The sequence below is a fragment of the Triticum aestivum genome, chromosome 5B, assembly GCF_018294505.1.
Source record: "Triticum aestivum cultivar Chinese Spring chromosome 5B, IWGSC CS RefSeq v2.1, whole genome shotgun sequence".
Taxonomy (NCBI): Eukaryota; Viridiplantae; Streptophyta; class Magnoliopsida; order Poales; family Poaceae; genus Triticum; species Triticum aestivum.
Genome location: NC_057807.1, coordinates 607,506,170 through 607,528,428, shown reverse-complemented (window position 1 = coordinate 607,528,428; position 22,259 = coordinate 607,506,170). Strand labels below are relative to the sequence as shown.

The 22,259-nt window shown below is 45.0% G+C and overlaps 1 protein-coding gene across 1 annotated transcript; it reads left to right on the top strand.

Moving 5' to 3' along the window:
* Positions 1-1,577: 1,577 nt before the first annotated feature.
* LOC123117119 (uncharacterized) lies at positions 1,578-3,966 on the top strand. Its single transcript, XM_044537950.1, has 3 exons — positions 1,578-2,385; positions 2,471-2,550; positions 3,462-3,966. Exons 1-3 carry the CDS (start codon positions 1,600-1,602, stop codon positions 3,808-3,810), a joined length of 1,215 nt encoding a protein of 404 aa, XP_044393885.1. The 5' UTR covers positions 1,578-1,599; the 3' UTR covers positions 3,811-3,966.
* Positions 3,967-22,259: the final 18,293 nt, after the last annotated feature.

Here is a 22,259-nt window from a genome sequence, read left to right as displayed (position 1 = left end):
GACCGAACCAAAAGTGACCTTGTCCAATTGCCTCAAGCTCTGGGATAGTGATAGTAGCTTCTGTTTCACATCCTCCACCTGGAGACTGGGGTGTCCCGCCGACCAAGCACCCTGGACTTCATCTTTCAACCCGTCATGAGAGTCCCAAGCTACTTCATATCTAATTTTTTTACTTGTGGCTTTTGGCATAGTAGGACCATTGTTGAGTTCAAGATGTATTGAACAATGATCAGAAGTGGCCCCCACAAAATGTGTCAAGCTTGCATTGGGAAACATGGTACTCCACTCTGCCGATGCTAATGCACTGTCCAACCTTACTGTTGTGAACGATCCACCGGTTACTTTCTTGTCAAAGGTCCAGAATCTCCCCCTGAAGCCCAGGTCCATAAGCATGCACACGTCAACCATATCCGGGAACGCTTGAATTTGGGCATTACTTCGCTGTCCAACTCCTTCATGTTCATCCGGATGAAGCACTTCATTGAAATCGCCTATGCATAGCCAAGGGAGACTGCTTGAAGAGCTTATATTTTTTAATGTATCCCATGTTTGGTGGCGCAAATGAGTTTGAGCCTCACCATACACTATTGTCATTCTCCACGGGTCCCAGCCAGGATCAAGAACCTTCACATCCACATGGTAATCAGAGTAACCCAAAACAAATTTTTATCGAATTGTTCCAAAATAGGCCTATGCCTCCGCTCCTTCCAACACTATCAATAGCATAAGCATGATCAAAACCTATAGAACTTGCTAAACTCTCTACTCTTGCCTTATCGATCTGAGTTTCAAGAATACAAAGCATAGTAGGGCAGAGCTTTTCGCTAAATCGCGAAGTTCGCTAACTGTCGAGGCCTTGCCCGCGCCCCGGCAGTTCCAACATATATAACTCATTGTGCCCGGCGGCGCCCCTCAGAGGAGCCCGTCCATAATGCATTAGTTGTTTCTATTGTGCCATCTTCCCCTTCTCCTTTTTGCTGGGTCAGCCCCTTCTTTGGTCGTTTAATGTTCTTTCCTGGTGAAACATAATCTGGAGGGAGTGGAGGCACCCCCGTTGGATACTTATCAGCCAACACCACTGAGCCCCCACTTGAATCTGGTACAGTAGCAGCAAGGCTAGGGGAGACGACCTGCAAATTGTCCTGTGACACCCTGACTTCTAGTTTCCATCTCCACCGTGACTACCTGAGTGCTCCCAGTGCTCGCAGATCTTTCATTTGAAGTTACTGAAGCTGCCTTCGAGCCACTGTCCACTACAACGGATGGTGCAGTGGCTGTAGTATTCAGATTCTCCTCGCTCACTTTAGCAGCATCGTCCTCCTCCCTCACAATTTCCTCTTCACGGATGACAGGCCCGCCGTTCTTTATTTATTTATTAATAAAACTAATAATGAATTAACGCTAGCTGGCGGACGTGCCAATGGGCCGGCCCACTCCCAGCGATGCCGAAGCTAGCACGCGAGCGATGCGAGGGTCCAGTCGCGCTCCCACCTCGTCGGATCCTTCCCTATTGGGTTCGTACAAAAAGAGTAAAACCTCTCCCGGATTGTTTATATTTGCCTCAAAGACAAAGAAGATCGGAACAAAGATTAAGAAAACATGATCTTGGCAAATTCTTGCCGCCGCATCCTCAGCATCGGAGCCCGTGGCCGTGCTCCGCTCACAGCCGCCTCGCGTCCCGGCTACTTGCTACCGCAACCACTCCACCTAGGAATAGGATCCTTGCTCCGCCGCATCACCAAACCCGCTGCCGTTTGTCGATCGCCCGCGCTCCATCGATGCTACTGCACCTCCCAGCCCGTCGACCCCCGGCCCCGTTGGTACCACAGTCCGCTCAGGATCGCCTCCGCGGCAGTTCTCCTCTCCGGCGTCACGGGCCTCACGGCATTAGCCTACTACCGCCCGTACCTCGACATCGAGGTCGTGCCCTACACTAATCGGACTCATGTGGTCGTCCTCTCCCCCCAGTCGGAGCGCGAGCTCTGTGTTCGCCGCTTCGACGAGGACATGAACAAGTACGCTGCCGAGTCCCGGATCGTTGACCCACTCCACCCCGACACTATCCGCGTCCGAAGCATCCTCGAGAAACTCATCCGCGCCGCTCACCGCAACCTCGGCATAGACAGCAACCACGACACTGTGATGCTCTCCTCTCAGAAGGATGCGCAGGATCTGGATGACGAGACCCGAAGAAAGCAGCAGGGTAAGAAACCAGGCCGTCTGCAGCCGCACGCCAGACATCTCCGTGGGCTCAAGTGGGAGGTCACCCTTGTCAAAGATAATCAGGCCAATGCAGGCTGCGTGCCCGGCAAGATAATGGTCACCACCGGATTGCTCGATGTTCTCAAGACTGACGCTGAGATTGCCGTTGTTCTTGGCCACGAGGTGAGGTAGCTAGGTCTAATACTGGATTGATGAGTTCACGTTAGGCTATTCAAACTCTGATCGATCCCTCATTCTTTTTTTCCAGGTTGGGCACATCATTGCAAGGCACAGTGCGGACATCCACGAGTGGTTTCCCAATCTCTTATGTGGGCCTTTCTTTTCAATGTATGTTCACCTTTTGCATTTTCACATGTTCTGATTTACTCCCTCCGTTCTTGAATATTTGTTTTTTTAGAGATTTCAAACGGACTACCACATACGGATGTATATAAACATATTTTAGAGTATAGATTCACTCATTTTACTCTGTATATAGTCACTTGATGAAATCCATACAAAGACAAATATTTACGAACGGAGGGAGTAATTAATTTCCTATATTCTGCCTTCCTATGATACATAATGAATAATATATTAATAGAGAAAATTTATACATGATACTTGTAAGGTGGCCTATTCTACATGTTATATGATACACATTAATTATTTCTAAGTCAATCTGACAAAATGTCATTTGTCAGTCCCCAAAGTTGCATATCATGAAATCTAACTCAGCAAGGGGAAAAAAGGTGCGTCGGAGTTTAAACCCTAGCAGTGTGTTTAATTGCATATTTCTAGATGTAAAGTTGCATACAATTTTTATATACTATTGTGCAGCTATCTATTTTATGTTAAATGTAGAATCAACGTCATAGTCCCATCGACAAAGGTAATTTTAGAAAGACTTGGAATTCTGGATTGACAAGATCCCTCCGCTCACAAGAAGTTACCGGAATGACACATAAAGATCAAATTAAAATAAAATATACAATGTTGACGGAGACTAGACTAATTGATAGCGGTACATTTTAAATATGCATTTTTAGCACCGTGTGCCATGCCGGAGGAGCTTGCTTCTCATGCTATCGATATTATAAAGGGCCTCCTGCATTAGCTTTGACGTTAAACTCTTGCTAGTGTACTATGTTATCTCTTCAGTTATTAATATTATTAAGTTGGTTCCATCCTTGTGAGTTCGTTTAATTCAGCAAGTCATAGATTTGGTTCGTCTTTGACAATTTTGCTTACGTCTCTAGGATCGAGATAGAGGCGGATCATATTGGAATCATGCTACTCGGTGCTGCAGGTTTCCATCCATCCATAGCCCTTGTGGTCCTCTGGAAGCTAGCAAAGATGCTTGCTTTAACAAAAGAGGAATCTTTAGTGTCTTCATATCCTTCACATTTTAAAAGATCACAATATTTGTCGCAACACAACGTCATGCAAAAGGCAATGGAATTATACAAAGACACTACTTGTGATCAAGGCAATGCCAAGCAAGCGGACGGCAATGAATGTCTTTCTTTTGGGGAATCTTTGAGAAACCAGTGCAACATTGTATCAACAAGATTGGTACGAGCTTTTGGAGGGAGATCGACAAATTAGATTGCATGGTTAGACCGAAGCAAATCAGGAAATGTTATCTGAAGTCCTGCAAGCTGGTTGTAGTTGCTTGCGAAGTATGAATATGGCTCTCACGAAGAGCTGAAGCAACAGTCATTTGCCTATTTTAGAAGTTTATAGTGTTGTTTTTGCAAGTTATTCTTCGATTCCAAGCGAGAGTACAATGACGATGAAATGGGGTGGAGTGTTTGTGAGCAAAATACTAGAATGCGCAATAATTGAAGTAAAGAATAAGAGAGCAAGAGAGTATTAAGGAAGCTACAATAAGGATAAAGGCATTCTAGAGAGTTCGCCGATATTTGTTTACGTGAGGGCCAAGCCAATAATAAACCCCCCTCTATTCACAAATATAAGATGTTCTAATTTTTTTTATTCAGATGTATATAGACAAATTTTAGTGTGCTATTGACTCATTTCAGTCTGTATGTAGTTCATATTAAAATATTCAAACCATCTTATATTTATGAATAGAGGGAGTATATGCTAATTGCATAGTTATGTGTCGCACACAACCACCATCACTCCTGCATAGTTGTCGCCAGAGTAGAATAATAATTAAGAGTCTCCTGTGTGGATGTGACATAAAGCTTATGTCACCTTCTCGTACCTCTAACCCTACTTTACGCCGGCATTAAGGCATACACAATGGTGGATACATATGCCCCATGACAAAAAGTAGGTTAAGGCATCTATATTGATATTTTCTCCCCAATGCAAGCTACTACTAGTGGGCATCATCAAATTATTAAAAGTAGACTCTCATTACACATGCATCCACACTCTTCAATTCAACTTTTTCAGCTTTATACATCGGACCACATTTTTTCTCCCCAAGCACCCGCTTCCTGTAGAGGACCGCATTGCTCCATCTGAACCTACTTTTCCTGACATCCAATCCTACATGGCGTATGGGGCATCACCCTGGAGCTATGCATTGTACTTGCCCTTAACATCCATCACATATGATTGGGATAAATACTATCAATCGGCGTTTGCAAAACATAGCAAGAAAATGATCACAACAATACCACATAGACCAAATATTTTCAACATTCCAATCATATAATAAACTAGGGTTCCCCCATATCACTGAAAACTAGGAAAATATGAATGATTCAGAAATTCGCTTTGGCACATGGGAGCGCGCGCTCTTGCCACCGGAAAAAATATTTCAAAGTGTGAAAAAATTCCAAACAAAAAATTGGCGCATACATCTCCGCATTATATGTATGCACATCAAGTTTCGGAGAAAACCAACATTTTTTGTGGCTTGTGTAAAAGAGACAAAAAGATGTCTTGTGAAAAGCACTTTTTGACACCGGGTTTTGTGTTTTTCACACGTGACACATAACTTGTCGGTTTTTCACGAAACGGCTTTCTGAGCATGTGCAATATCGAGATGTATGCGCCAAATTTTGGTTTACAATATTTTGACACTTTAAAATACATTTTAAACACATTTTAAAAACCAGGAGTGCGCGCTCTCATGTGCCAAAACGCCACTCTTTGAATGATTGAAGTAATGTGCGTACAAATCGAGAGTGAATTCTGAATCGTAATGAACGATTTGGATATTGCAATGAGATTTCGTGAGAGTTAGTGGTGATGGCATGGATGACAATGGAGAGGTAGATCTGGATGTCTTGGCATCTGATACCAGGAAAAATAAATGTTTTTTTATGACGATCCATTTGTGTTACATAAAAGCAATTTTCATCACAGAAACTGAATTCGTGATGGATTTTGGTCGTTATCATTACAAAAAATAAATTTCTAATGGTTCCACTTACGATCTTAGGTGACAGTTCATGTTTTGTCATAGAATCCAATCTTCGGTGATGGCCCAAACTGTCATTGTTAATCGCGACGTCTCAGGTTTGACCGGTCAACAGTTCTAACATATAGACCAAGAAGATGCTGACGTGGTTCCTTGCATGTGGGACCATTGGTATTTTTCAGGTGATAGTGGCCATAACTAGCAACTATGTTTGTTGGATTTGTCAACAATACTAACATACGGGCCAGATACATGCTGACATAACTGCTTACATGTGGATCCATACGCTGGTGATGGCGTGCACTACTGTCGCAGTTAGACACCATCAAATTGTTTTGTAGCAATTCATATTATTATTTTCAAAATTTGATATGAATTTGTGCAAATTTGACTTTGAATGCAATAACATCTCTCACAGCTTTGATCAAAATACAAAACCAGACAATTGTCAGACGAACTGTATAAGCAATGACTCCTACAAATGATGTTATTGTCTCGTGTCCTCGGGCTCTTCGATGGCGAGAGTGCCCTTCGCAAAATTCATTTCGCGGTGGCATGTCGCCGGGGCCTCTCCACACCCTCTAACTTGCCCGGACAGTGCGTGCCTCGGCGACCCATGACGGGTGGACCGCGGGTGCACGCCCTAGGCCACCATCATAGGGCACTGTCGGTCGCGCCCACGAGGGAAGTCTCGTGCGTGGCCCCACTCCCAAATGACATTCTGGACCTCCAGTGCAAGACCACATAATGAAACATGCCACAACACTTGCACACACTCGGGTGAGCATTTACTAAGTGTGCACTATGTATAAACTAGGCATACCTTCTTGACTTGGACCTCCAGGTACACTTGGGGAGCCTAGTTTAGTGTACAGGCAAACCTTTATGTCACCTATGAGTTATGCAAGCCCCTACAACAGTAACCATTTAGTGTTTAAATCATTGACAATCTCGGTTAGGTCATGAACAACAAGTAATCAAAGTGAACATTTCTAGTATGTTGGCTGATATAGATAAGCAACTGAACATGTGTGTGAGCAAATATTTTACAGCACTGAATTACATACCAAGAAAACAAGCATAGAAGGATGCCTAAAGACCATCACTTGACTGACTAGATTTAGAAGGCATGTAAACATCATGTGCAACGTATGAACTAGCATAAACATTGCTTATTTCAGATTCTATAATGAAATGCACATGTATTAGATTATGCCATGTATGACATCTAAATGTACACTATAGTAGGGACGAGTGATTCATCATTGCACACACAAGTGAATTGCAGGTTAAGGGCCAATTCTTTTCCAGCTTTTGAGAGCTTATTGTCAAAATAAGCCAAAAAAAGCTCAAAAGAACTCATTTTTTGAGTTATGGACTTAACTTATTTCCACCACCCATTCCTTCACAATGGGAAACAGCTGAGGGGGGAGGGTGCTTCCTGCAGAAGCTCACTTAAAATTGAAGGGGTATAGCAAAATGACTCTGTTGTTTGCCCATATTACACTAAAAATGCCACTACTCAGGCCTGCGTCACACCCGATCTACATGCAAAAAAACATGCAAGCGTTCGTTCCCCTCCTGCACGCATCTCCTCTCCCCTTTCCCTCTGCCTCAATCCCCTGACTACAGCGCTAGCGTTCCTCCAGCGAGCTGCTATCGCCGGTCCCATCTGCCCTGCTCCTTGATGATGCTCTCTCCAGCGAGGCTACAAGGCCGGCTGGTAGGGGCCTGTCTCCCAGGCTGCTCCTCCCTCTGGCGCCGCCTCTCCCTCTCCTGGTCTCCGGCACCTGCTTCGCTATGGTCCGGCCAACACTCCACTTTGGCAGTCCCCGCCCAACTACGGCCGATGCCCACTCCGGTAGAAGGTCCCTCATTCCCCCTCCCTCCTCCCAGGCTATGGCAATGAGGTGCTATTGCAGGATGAGCTCATCCAACAAGGCAAGGATCTCCTCTGAGTTTTTTTGCCAAATTTCCATTCCGACCTGCTATATGATGAATTGATATGAGTTTCTGTTGCTATATGATGAATTGCTATGAGTTGCTGATGCTATCTGATGACTTGCTATGAGCTATTGCAGCTATATGATGAACTGCTATGAGCTGCTGCTGCTATATGATGCTTTGAGGTGTTGTTGCTATATGATAAAAACCAGCTACTTGGACCATGGAATTTTGATAAGTAATGGTTCTTCATTTAAATTTAGGAAATTATCCTCTGTTTGGAAGACATTGCCCCAAGTAGATGGTATCTATGTATTTGCATTTTGAACAAATACTAATGGTGTGTTTTTCTATCATATTAATTACTATAATGGGTTCAATTCGTGATGTTTGGAAATGAAATTATTTTCATATGGGCAGCAAAATGATAAAATACAATGTGATATGCTTAATAAGAACAATAATATAGTACAATGGCAATGTAGACTTTTCACTGACCATACCACAGATAAGTCAAAAAAAATAGGCAAGGAAAATAATTGGTTGGCTTATTCACAAGAGCTTATTTTCATAGGATAGCTCAAAAGAACTGGCCCTAAGAACCCTGGCCAACAACAATGCCAAACAAATAACATGTCATGATAATTGTAATGTAGTGACTTGCCATACCACGCTGTATAGGCTCATCGCTGCCCCTCCTTTTTTGCGATGTTCCATGAAAATGCCCCATACATCTTGTACTGGGAAATCTTGTACTTTTTAATTGTTGTGAAGGAGCTATACCCTAGAGGCAATAATAAAGTTATTATTTATTTCCTTATTTCATGATAAATGTTTATTATTCATGCTAGAATTGTATTAACCGAAAACATAGTACATGTGTGAATACATAGACAAAACATATTGTCCCTAGTATGCCCCTACTTGACTAGCTCGTTAATCAAAGATGGTTATGTTTCCTAACCATGGACATGTGTCGTCATTTGATGAATGGGATCACATCATTAGGAGAATGATGTGATGGACATGACCCTCCGTTAGCTTAGCATTATGACCGTTACAGTTTCATTGCTACTGCTTTCTTCATGACTTATACATGTTCCTCAGACTATGAGATTATGCAAGTCCCGAATACCCGAGGAACACTTTTTGTGCTACCAAACATCACAACATAAATGGGTGATATAAAGGTGCTCTACAGGTGTCTCCGAAGGTGTTTGTTAAGTTGGCATAGATCGAGATTAGGATTTTTCACTCCGTATTTCAGAGAGGTATCTCTAGGCCCTCTCGGTAATGCTCATCACTATAAGCCTTGCAAGCATTGTAACTAATGAGTTAGTTGCAGGATGAAATATTATAGAACGAGTAAATAGACTTGCCGATAACGAGATTGAACTAAGTATGATGATACCGATGATCGAATCTCGGGCAAGTAACATATGTTGTTATGCGGTTTGACCGATAAAGATCTTCATAGAATATGTAGGAACCAATATGAGCATCCAGGTTCCACTATTGGTTATTGACCGTAGATGAGTCTCGGTCATGTCTCCATAGTTCCCAAACCCGTAGGGTGCGCACGCTTAACGTTCGATGACGATATGTATTATGAGTTATGTGTTTTTGATGACCGATCGGAGTCCCGGATAAGATCACGTACGTGATGAGGAGTATCGAAATGGTCGAGACATAAAGATTGATATATTGGACGGCTATATTCAGACACCGGAAGTGTTCCGAAGAAGTTTCTGATAAAACCGGAGTGCCGGAGTGTTATCGGAACTCCCCGGGGGAACTAATGGGCCTCGATGGGCCTTAGTGGAGAGAGAGAGAGGGGCAGCTAGGGCAGGCCACGCGCCTCCTCCCCCTTGGGTCCGAAGTGGACTAGGAGGGGGGCGGCGTCCCCCTTTCCTTCTCCCTCTCCCTCTCCTTCCTTCCCCCTCTCTCCCTCTTGGTGGAAACCTACTAGGACTTGGAGTCCTAGTAGGATTCCCCTCTTGGGGGCACGCCTAGGAGGGACGGCCGGCCTCCCCTTGCTCCTTTATATACAGGGCAGGGGGCACCCTAGAACACACAAGTTTCTCTCCCAACCGTGTGTGATGCCTCCCTCCACAGTTACACACCTCGATCATACCATCGTAGTGCTTAGGCGAAGCCCTGCGCCGGTAGTATCATCATCACCGTCGCCACACCGTCGTGCTGACAGAACTCACCCTCGTCCTCAATTGGATCAACAGTATGAGGGACGTCATCGAGCTGAACGTGTGCTGAACGCGGAGGTGTTGTACGTTCGGTACTTGATCGGTTGGATCGTGAAGAAGTTCGACTACATCAACCGCGTTATTGACACGCTTCTACTTTCGGTCTACGAGGGTACGTGGACACACTCTCCCCTCTCGTTGCTACGCATCACCTAGATAGATCTTGCGTGATCATAGGTAAAATTTTGAAATTACCGCGTTAACCAACAGTGGTATCAGAGTCAGGTCTATGCGTAGATGTTATATGCACGAGTAGAACACAAAGAGTTATGGGCGATAATATTCACACTGCTTACCACCAACGTCTTACTTTGATTCGGCGGTATTGTTGGATGAAGCGGCCTGGACCAACATTACATGACCGCATTCATCAGACTGGTTCTACCGACGTGCTTTTGCACAAAGGTGGCTGGTGGGTGTCTGTTTCTCCAACTTTAGTTGAATCGAGTTTGACTACGGCCGGTCCTTGTTGAAGGTTAAAACAACACACTTGACGAAAAATCGTTATGGTTTTGATGTGTAGGTAAGAACGGTTCTTGCTAGAAGCCCGTAGCAGCCACGTAAAACTTGCAACAACAAAGTAGAGGATGTCTAACTTGTTTTGCAGGGCTTGTTGTGATGTGATATGGTCAAAGCGTGATGTGATATAAATTGTTGTATGAGATGATCATGTTTTGTAACAAAGTTATCGGCAACTGGCAGGAGCCATATGGTTGTCGTTTTATTGTATGCAATGCAATTGCCATGTAATTGTTTTACTTTATCACTAAGCATTGTTAATCCTTTACGAGGAGGGTCAATTCATCAACTTAAACCATTTTACCAGCAATTGATCTACTGATCACATTCATATTAGCCTCAATATATAGTGATGTTAGGGGGGCAGGGCCCTTGCTGCCCCCTGTCTTCACCACTGTGCATGCGTCTGAGAGATGAAGCGGAAGGCATGGATGATGAGAGGGGGATGTTGGATATATAATTAATGGGGGTGTATTAGCTATGTAATCCTATATAGAGAGGTATAGATTGATCAATGTGTATGTGGGGAAGAGGGTGAGACCTCACTAGATATATAGATTAATCGGTTTGTGCAGAAAACTGGAAAGACCTAGCTATATACACACACACACACATAGAGGAACATCGATCGATGTGCATGCATGTGAGAGATAAAGAATGCCCGATATGATGAAGAGGGGGAGGTGTGTGTGTGTGTGTGTGTGTGTGCATGGGAGACCGACCTGAAGAAAAAGATTGCATGTGTGTGATGGATAATGCCGAGTGGTAGTGTGTGTGCATGCATGCACAAGAGAAAGTTAGTGGTACAATTATAAAGAGAAGATGATTGTGTGGGTGTAAAAGACTAGGTGAGGTCATAATAAATGTAAAGTTGAATTCAAATATTTTAATAAGAGATCATGATGTTTGAAACCCATGCATGCATGAATATAACTGAGATATGTGCGGTGTGGTTTGGAAACAAGCATGCTATACTGTATACACATTGAACAAGGTCAGACTGATTTGAATTTGAGATACCGATGGTAGACATCATTTGGCCACATTGCATCCGTGCATGGGCATACTATTCTAATTGGAGATGATGGGTGGCTTTCGTATCACATATTTATATCTATACCCCTATGTATTATATATTATATTTTTTATATAGTGTGAGAATAAATTTAACTTTGAAAGATGGTCATTCGATGAAGCCAATCCGATGGTGCAGAGATGGCAAATTCGAGCACTACTGGCCGTTGGATATCATCTACATTCCACCAGATTTTGCCACATGTACAATCTAGAAGACTCCATGGTTGAACTTAAACATAATGCACAAACCTCAAAACACAAGCACTTCTTCTTTGTTATACAATCTTGATACGTCCATTTTGCATCATGTTTTTATATCGATACTTATTGCATTATGGGTTGTTACTACACATTATGTCACAATACTTATGCCTTTTCTCTCTTATTTTACAAGATTTACATGAAGAGGGAGAATGTCGGTAGCTGGAATTCTGAGCTGGAAAAGGAGCAAATATTAGGGACCTATTCTGCACAACTCCAAAAGTCCTGAAACTTCACGAAAGTCAGTTTTGGAATATATTAAAAATATCGGGCAAAGAAAGCACCAGAGGGAGGCCACCCACAGTCCATGAGGGTGGAGGGCGCGCCCCACCCCCTGGGCGCGCCCCCTGCCTCGTGGGCCACCAGGCAGCCCCCCGATGCCCATCTTTTTCTATATGGTGTCTTTTGCCCTGGAAAAAATCATAAGGAAGCTTTCGGGACGAAGCGCCGCCGTCTCGAGGCGAAACCTTGGCGAAACCAATCTAGGTCTCCGGCTGAGCTGTTCACCCGGGGAAACATCCCTCCGGGAGGGGGAAATCATCACCATTGATCCTCTCATTGAGAGGGGGTCAATCTCCATCAACATCTTCACCAGCACCATCTCCTCTCAAACCCTAGTTCATCTCTTGTATCCGATCTTTGTCTCAAAACCTCAGATTGGTACCTGTGGGTTGCTAGTAGTGTTGATTACTCCTTGTAGTTGATGCTAGTTGGTTTATTCAGTGGAAGATCATATGTTCAGATCCTTAATGCATATTAATACCCCTCTGATTATGAACATGAATATGGTTTGTGAGTAGTTAAGTTTGTTCCTCAGGACATGGGAGAAGTCTTGTTATAAGTAATCATGTGAATTTGGTATTCGTTCGATATTTTGATGAGATGTATGTTGTCTCTCCTCTAATGGTGTTATGTGAACGTCGACTACATGACACTTCACCATTGTTTGGGCCTAGGGGAAGGCATTTGGGAGTAATAAGTAGATGATGGGTTGCTAGAGTAACAGAAGCTTAAACCCTAGTTTATGCGTTGCTTCGTAAGGGGCTAATTTGGATCCCTATGTTTCATGCTATGGTTAGGTTTACCTTAATTCCTCTTTCGTAGTTGCGGATGCTTGCGAGAGGGTTTAATCATAAGTGGGATGCTTGTCCAAGGAGGGGCAGTACCCAAGCACCGGTCCACCCACATATCAAATTATCAAAGTAACGAGCGTGAATCATATGAGCATGATGAAAACTAGCTTGAAAATAATTCCCATGTGTCCTCGGGAGCGCTTTGCTTTATATAAGAGTTTGTCCAGGCTTGTACTTTGCTACAAAAAGGATTGGGACACCTTTCTGCACCTTAGTTACTCTTGTTACTTGTTACCCGTTACAAATTACCTTATCACGAAACTATCTGTTATCGATATTTTCAGTGTTTGCAGAGAATACCTTACTGAAAATCGCTTGTCATTTCCTTCTGCACCTCGTTGGGTTCGACACTCTTACTTATCAAAAGGACTACGATAGACCCCCTATACTTGTGGGTCATCAAGACTCTTTTCTGGCGCCGTTGTCGGAGAGTGAAGCGCCTTTGGTAGGTGGAATTTGGTAAGGAAAAATTTATATAGTGTGCTGAAATTTATTGTCACTTGTTGCTATTAAAAATAATCCTTTGAGGGGCTTGTTTGGGGTATCTTCACCCCGACCAAAAGAGCAAAGAGTTGCTCCTCAACCTACTGAACCTAGTGAAAATGTTTACTTTGAAATTCCTTCGGGTATGATAGAGAAACTGCTAGCTAATCATTTTACAGGAGATGGAACATTACATCTCGATATGCACTTAATCTATGTGGATGAAGTTTGTGGATTATTTAAGCTTGCAGGTATGCCCGAGGATGTTATCAAGAAGAAGGTATTCCCTTTATCTTTGAAGGTAAAGGCATTGACATGGTTTAGGCTATGTGATGATATTGGATCATGGAACTACAACCGATTGAAACTGGAATTTCATCAGAAGTTTTATCCTATGCATCTGGTTCATCATGATCGTAATTATATATATAATTTTTGGCCTCACGAAGGAGAAAGTATCGCTCAAGCTTGGGAAGGCTTAAGTCAATGTTATATTCATGACCCAATCATGAGCTATCAAGAGACATTATTATTCAAAAAAAATATGCTCGGCTTTCTCTCAACAATCGCTCCATGCTCGATACTTCTTGTACTGGTTCTTTCATGATGAAGACTATTGAATTCAGATGAGATTTATTGGAAAGAATTAAACGCAACTCTGAAGATTGGGAACTCGACGAAGGTAAGGAGTCAGGTATAACACCTAAGTTTGATTGTGTTAAATCTTTTATGGATACTGATGCTTTTCGTGAATTTAGCACTAAATATGGACTTGATTCTTAGATAGTAGCTTATTTCTATGAATCATTTGCTACTCATGTTGATCTACATAAGGAGAAGTGGTTTAAATATCATCCTCCCATTGAAGTTAAAGTAGTAGAACATATTAAAGTTGAAGAAAAAACTATTACTTATAATGTTGATCCTATTGTTCCTACTGCTTATATTGAGAAACCACCTTTCCCTGTTAGAATAAAGGATCATACTAAAGCTTCAATTGTGGTTCGTAAGTAATGCTAGAACACCTACACCCCCTGAGCAAATTAAAGTTGAACCTGGTGATACGTCTCCAACGTATCTACTTTTCCAAACACTTTTTCCCTTGTTTTGGACTCTAATTTGCATGATTTGAATGAAACTAACCTGGACTGACGCTGTTTTCAGCAGAACTGCCATGGTGTTGTTTATTGTGCAGAAAACAAAAGTTCTCAGAATGACCTGAAAATCCACGGAGATAACATTTGGAAAATAAAAAAAATACTAGCGAAAGAATCAAGGCCAGGGGGCCCACACCCTGTCCACGAGGGTGGGGGCGCGCCCTATCCCCCTAGGCGCGCCCCCTGTCTTGTGGGCCCCCTGATGCTCCACCGACCTCAACTCCAACTCCATAAATTCCGTTTCACAGAGAAAAAAATTGGAGAGAAAGTTTCATCGCGTTTTACGATACGGAGCCGCTGCCAAGCCCTAATCTCTCTCAGGAGGGCTGATCTGGAGTCCGTTCGGGGCTCCGGAGAGGGGGATTCGTCATCGTCGTCATCATCAACCATCCTCCATCACCAATTTCATAATGCTCACCGCCGTGCGTGAGTAATTCCATCATAGGCTTGCTGGATGGTGATGGGTTGGATGAGATTTACCATGTAATCAAGTTAGTTTTGTTAGGGTTTGATCCCTAGTATCCACTATGTTCTAAGATTGATGTTGATATGACTTTGCTATGCTTAATGCTTGTCACTAGGGCCCGAGTGCCATGATTTCAGATCTGAACCTATTATGTTTTCATAAATATATGTGAGTTCTTGATCCTATCTTGCAAGTCTATAGTCACCTATTATGTGTTATGATCCGACAACCTCGAAGTGACAATAATCGGGATACTTCTCGGTGATGACCATAGTTTGAGGAGTTCATGTATTCACTATGTGCTAATGCTTTGGTCCGGTACTCTATTAAAAGGAGGCCTTAATATCCCTTAGTTTCCACTAGGACCCCGCTGCCACGGCAGGGTAGGACAAAAGATGTCATGCAAGTTCTTTTCCATAAGCACGTATGACTATGTTTGGAATACATGCCTACATTACATTGATGAACTGGAGCTAGTTCTGTGTCACCCTATGTTATAGCTATTACATGAGGAATTGCATCCAACATAATTATCCATCATTGATCCAATGCCTATGAGCTTTTCACATATTGTGCTTTGCTTATTTACTTTTCCGTTGCTACTGTTACAACTATTACAAAACTGCCATCTTTACTTTTGCCACTGTTACCATTACTATCATACTACTTTGCTACTAAATACTTTGCTGCAGAGACTAAGTTATCCAGGTGCGGTTGTGCATGGCTGAAACCGGGGTTGTGCATGATGAGAGTATTTTGTGTGACAAAAATGAAACATAGCCTAACTGTATGATTTTGTAGGGATAAGCTTTCTTTGGCCATGATATTTTGAGAAGACATGATTGCTTTGTTAGTATGCTTGAAGTATTCTTACTCTTATGTCAATATGAACTTTTATCTTGAATTATTTGGATCTGAACATTCATGCCACAATAAACAAAATTACATGGAGAAATATGCTAGGTAGCATTCCACATCAAAAATTCTGTTTTTATCATTTACCTACTCGAGGATGAGCAGGAATTAAGCTTGGGGATGCTTGATACGTCTCCAACGTATCTATAATTTTTTATTGTTCCATGCTATTATATTACCTGTTTTGGATGTTTATGGGCTTTACTAAACACTTTTATATCATTTTTGGGACTAACCTATTAACCGGAGACCCAACCCAAATTGCTATTTTCTTACCTATTTTAGTGTTCCGAAGAAAAGGAATAACAATCGGAGTACAAACGGAATGAAATCTTTGGGAGAGTTATTTTTGGAACGGAAGCAATCCAGGAGACTTGGAGTGGACGTTACGGAAGCTTCGAGATGGCCACGAGGCAGGGAGGCGCGCCCTACCCCCCTGGACACGCCCCCACTCTCGTGGGCCCCTCGTGGCTCCCCTGACCGACTTCTTTCGCCTATATATGTCCATATACCCTAAAAACATCGGAGAGCACAATAGATCGGGAGTTCCGCCACCGCAAGCCTCTGTAGCCACCAACAACCAATAGGGACCCTGTTCCGCCACCCTGCCGAAGGGGGGATCCCTCACCGGTAGCCATCTTCATCATCTCGGCGCTCTCCATGACGAGGAGGGAGTAGTTCACCCTCGGGGCTGAGGGTATGTACCAGTAGCTATGTGTTTGATCTCTCTCTCTCTCTCGTGTTCTTCAGGTGGTACGATCTTGATGTACCGCGAGCTTTGCTATTATAGTTGGATCTTATGATGTTTCTCCCCCTCTATTCTCTTGTAATGGATTGAGTTTTCGCTTTGAAGTTATCTTATCGGATTGAGTCTTTAAGGATTTGAGAACACTTGATGTATGTCTTGCATGTGCTTATCTGTGGTGACAATGGGATATTCACGTGATCTACCTGATGTATGTTTTTGTGATCAACTTGCGGGTTCAGTGACCTTGTGAACTTATGCATAGGGGTTGGCACACGTTTTCGTCTTGACTCTCCGGTAGAAACTTTGGGGAACTCTTTGAAGTACTTTGTGTTGTTGAATAGATGAATCTGAGATTGTGTGATGCATATCATATAATCATGCCCAAGGATACTTGAGGTGACACTGGAGTATCTAGGTGACATTAGGGTTTTGGTTGATTTGTGTCTTAAGCTTTTATTCTAGTATGAACTCTATGATAGATCGAACGAAAAGAATAGCTTCGTGTTATTTTACTACAGACTCTTGAATAGATTGATTAGAAAGGATAACTTTGAGGTGGTTTCGTACCCTAGAATAATCTCTTCGTTTGTTCTCCGCTATTAGTGACTTTGGAGTGACTCTTTGTTGCATGTTGAGGGATAGTCATATGATCCAATATGTTATTATTGTTGAGAGAACTTGCACTAGTGAAAGTATGAACCCTAGGCCTTGTTTCCTAGCATTACAATACCGTTTACCTTGCTGTTTTTGTATTTTCAGATTACAAATACCTATATCTACCATCCATATTGCACTTGTATCACCATCTCTTCGCCGAACTAGTGCACCTATACAATTTACCATTGTATTGGGTGTGTTGGGGACACAAGAGACTCTTTGTTATTTTGTTGCAGGGTTGTTCGAGAGAGACCATCTTCATCCTACGCCTCCCACGGATTGATAAACCTTAGGTCATCCACTTGAGGGAAATTTGCTACTGTCCTACAAACCTCTGCACTTGGAGGCCCAACAACGTCTACAAGAAGAAGGTTGTGTAGTAGACATCAGTATCATAGGCGCCTTCGGTCCAATGAGTGGATGACATATGTCCCAATGGTGAGCCGACACATGTTTCCTCTAGCCAACGATGATTTTACACATGGAAAATCCCCATTGGTCGGGGCTATTAACAGGTTATCGGATCCAAACCAGAACACATAGCTTAACAGCGACCCGTTATGATGGATGCCACGTGTCGGTCACCCTTGACGAAAGCACTTCTATGATGCGCGATTTACCATCATGGAAGTGGACACTTCCGTGATGATAATTTTGGTAATGTCATGGAACACTTCTACAACATCACAGGTATGACTATCTTGATTTTTTCATAAACTCGTCATGGATGTACATGCATCACAGAAAACGTCACCTATTGTGACAAACACGTATCATCACGGAAGTGTATATTTTTGTAGTGATGGGTCTTTGTCGGCGTTCTGGATATGGGGGTGTCCAGACTTGCCTGCCTGCGGCCCACCGCGTGGCTCCACTGGCGGCCTGGTACGGCCAGCTTTGACATCAACAGCTCAAGACCCTCGCGAGGGGCCAAGCCTTGCGAGGCAGACAACGCCAAGACCCCCGAGGGGATTGGCCTCTTCAGGCTGGCTCCCGAGGGGCGGAGAGTTCTATGCAAGGTGCACCTCACGAGGCTCAGCTGACGTGAGCCATGACGACCAAGGCCAGGCAGGCGCCAGCGGGCAAAGAGTGCCAGTTTCCTCTTTGGTGCAAGGGAGGCAAGCCACAGGCGCAGAGTCCCGAGGAATCAGCCAAAGGTTTTCATTCTGGTGCAACAAGACCAAGACCACCAGGACGGCAGGACGGAGGTTATCACCGAGCCCACCACAGCATCACGACCAAGGGCTTTTCGCAGCGAAGAACACTTTAGTCAGGATAAGCTGTACTACTTGTCCCCTTTCAAATCCGGCCGTTGTGGGATCCCTTCCCGCCAACATTTGGGAAGAGAACCAAGGCCACTATAAATAGGACTTAGCCACCACCATAGACCGGGGGAGACGGGACCGGATCGCATATGATCTAGTTCGCATCCCACCAGCTCTCTTGAGCTCAAGAACACCTCACCTTCTGAGGCCAGTTCATCCACTGTACTAGTTCATCCTCAGCCCTTCGAGGCAATCCACCAAAATGGTGGAGTAGGGTATTACACCGCAAGGTGGCCTGAACCAGGATAAATCGTTGTGTCCCTTTGTCTCTTCGAGGTCGTCGCGCTAGGCTTAGGAGGATCGCGAGTAGGCAGGCTAGGTAGGTTGAGGTCTCCGCACGCACTCTAGAGTTCGAACCATTCAAGGGTTTACGGAAATCATAATCTGACATTTGGCCCATGAGGTAGCGGTGCGGTGGATCTTCTCTTCCGTCGATCGATCCACCGTCACTCCGACACCTCCATGGCTGACGCACGCTGAGCTTGCGCCGAGCGTCGGGTCACAGTCGCCGCTCGCATTGCTCAGACGGCTCCGGTGGGCGATGGTTGTGCACGTCGTGCTCCGTCTCCGGTGGCCAACGCCGCCACGAGCCCTGCCGGCCACGAGTAGCAAGCTTCTTCGCTGCACCCTTCGGTGTGCCGCGACGGGCGCACCGCCACTCCGTCACTAACCCCATAAGCTTCATCCTCCCACGTGTGTCACGGCCCGGCGAACACGCAGGCCACTCTACTCATGGTGGGGGAGCTCCTTCACTACCGCCTGGTCGACGACTTCTACGAGGAATGGCTCGAGCGGATTGCTGAGCTCGTCAGCACGGCTCGGGGCTCCACTGCGCCGGCTCGGTCACTGCCCCAGCAGCCGCCTGCCGCGGGCGACGTGGCTCATGGGGCTCCTCTGCCACCTCCGGCTCAGGGCATCATCATCGAGCCAAGGTGAGGGAGTCCTGGACTAGGGGGTGTCCGGACAGCCGGACTATCATCGTCAGCCGGACTCCAAGACTATGAAGATACAAGATTGAAGACTTCGTCCCGTGTCTGGATGGGACTTTCCTTGGCGTGGAAGGCAGGCTTGGAGATACGGATATGTAGATCTCCTACCATTGTAACCGACTCTGTGTAACCCTAGCCCTCTCTGGTGTCTATATAAACCGGAGGGTTTTAGTCCGTAGGACACACAACCATTACAACAATCATACCATAGGCTAGCTTCTAGGGTTTAGCCTCCTTGATCTCGTGGTAGATCCACTCTTGTACTACCCATATCATAAATATCAATCAATCAGGAGTAGGGTTTTACCTCCATCGAGAGGGCCCGAACCTGGGTAAAAACATTGTGTCCCTTGTCTCCTGTTACCATCCGCCTAGACGCACAGTTCAGGACCCCCCTACCCGAGATCCGCCGGTTTTGACACCGACATTGGTGCTTTCATTGAGAGTTCCTCTATGCTGTCACCGATAGGAAGGATGCCTCTTCCCGTCTTCAAAGACGGTATCTTTGCCAAAGGAGCCTTGACCGCCGGCCAAACTATCCGGCTGGGTGGTTTTCTCATGACCGCCGATTCGGCCACCGCTTCGACGATGACCTCTCGGGTCATCAAAAGCAATCTTCACGTCAGCTCGGAATTCACCGAGCAGCTGGATCCAATAGAGCTCTCATCCGTAAACGAACTCTTGGATCGCATCGCCGCCCTAGGAGTCGCTACAGACTACAATCAGATTGGGCTTAAAACCAATCTGAGAGAGATTAACTCTCCCCAGGTTACCCACCACGTTGCGGTGGTAGAGGAACAACGTGGCGACTCTTCTCCTATATTGAAAACTAGTCATGTCCGGGCTTCCGAACCCTCCATGCCGGATTCCCGCGGGGGGACGGACTTCGATCAAGCACTGAACCTAAAGTCAGGCATCAGACCGGACTCGTTGGACAACGTCCAACAATCCAAGCTTCCAAATTCGGAAACTCCTCGGCCCTTGAGCCTTCGGATGGGTAGGATTCCGGACTTAATTCCACCCACCCACCCAGACATATGCGATCTATCTCAAATCCGGCAAGAGCCCGCTGAAACAGTACATCATTACTGGGCCAGTTTTCTCCTGGTTATGAACAGGATAAAGGACTGCCGAGAGGAAAGCGCAATTTCAATTTTCTGCAATAATTGTACGACGACGGAATCTTGAACGCCGTCAGTCACCGCGAAATTACACGCTTCGCCGACCTGGCATCCATAGTATGAAAGTACTGCGCGATGGAGAGTTTCCGGAAAACCGAAACTAAGTTTTGGGACAATCCGGCCCCGAATACAACCCTAGTCCGTAACAAAAGGGTGCACCACACTCAGGCACCAGGTACAAAAACCAAAAAGCAAAAACCCCATAAAGGGTAAGGAACCGTACTGGAGGGATGGCTCAGCGGACCCTGTAAAATTCACAGTACAGAAGGCGCCACCCCAACACATAGCCTTCGAGCATGTTGGATATTGTGGCAGGTGGCCAAAAGTGGCGAGGAGCTTCTAGCCCCAAAAAACCACTCCAACAGTACCAGTACGGTGTCAACAGTCTTCGAGACTTTCGCATCAAATAATGTGCGAAAACGAACAATCCGCAGCCTCACCGAAGTCTACCAAGTAGCAACGACAAATCCATGGAGCAACACGGCCATCACCTTCAACGCCAGCGACGAACCTAAATTCCGAACAGCCCGAGCACCAGCCGCATTGGTCCTCAGTCCAATAGTGGACGGCTTTCGTCTTACCAAGGTACTCATGGATGGCGGCAGCGGACTAAACCTCATCTACGAGGAAACTCTTCAAAAAATGGAAATAGACTGGAGCCGCATTGAGCGAAGCAGCACAATCTTTAGAGGAATAATCCCTAGCCGGGAAGCGCGCTGCACAGGAAAAATCACACTTGATGTGGTATTCGGCTCGCCGGACAATTACAGGTCCGAAGAGGTCACCTTCCAAGTGGCCCCGTTCAGCAGCGGATATCACGCTATATTAGGACGAGAGGCATTCACAATTTTTCAAGCCATACCCCATTATGGGTACATGAAGCTTAAGATGCCTGGGCCCGGCGGAACAATCACTCTCGCTAGTGATCCGGACATAGCACTCCGCGCCGAAAACAAAACAGCCGCATTAGCCCTGGAGGCACTATCCGAAGCCCTAGCGGCAGAAGAACTCACTGCGCTGCGCTCTACGGTGAATAGGGACGATGTGATACTCGATAAGAGATCCAAGTCCACCTCTTTAAACCAGCGGACGAAATAGTCAAATTCCAGGTCCACCCAACGGACCCAACAAAGACGGCCTCCATCGGGGCACAGTTGAACCCTGATGTAGATGCCGCACTGCGAGAATTCCTTCGGGAAAATTGGGACATCTTTGCCTGGCACCCTTCAGATATGCCAGGAATCCCACGCAGATTGGCAGAACACAGCCTAAACATCCTAAAAGGATTCAAGCCAGTCAAACAGGCTCTTCGGCGATTTTCCGAACCCAAAAGACAGGCAATGGGAGAAGAGCTAGCCAAACTACTGGAAGCCGGATTCATCAGAGACATCAAACATCCGGACTGGCTAGCAAACCTGGTAATGGTACCAAAGAAGGACAAATCCTGGCGCCTATGTGTCGATTTTAAAGACCTCAACAAGGCCTGCCCAAAGGATCCCTTCCCCCTCCCCCGCATCGACCAAATAATCGATGCTACT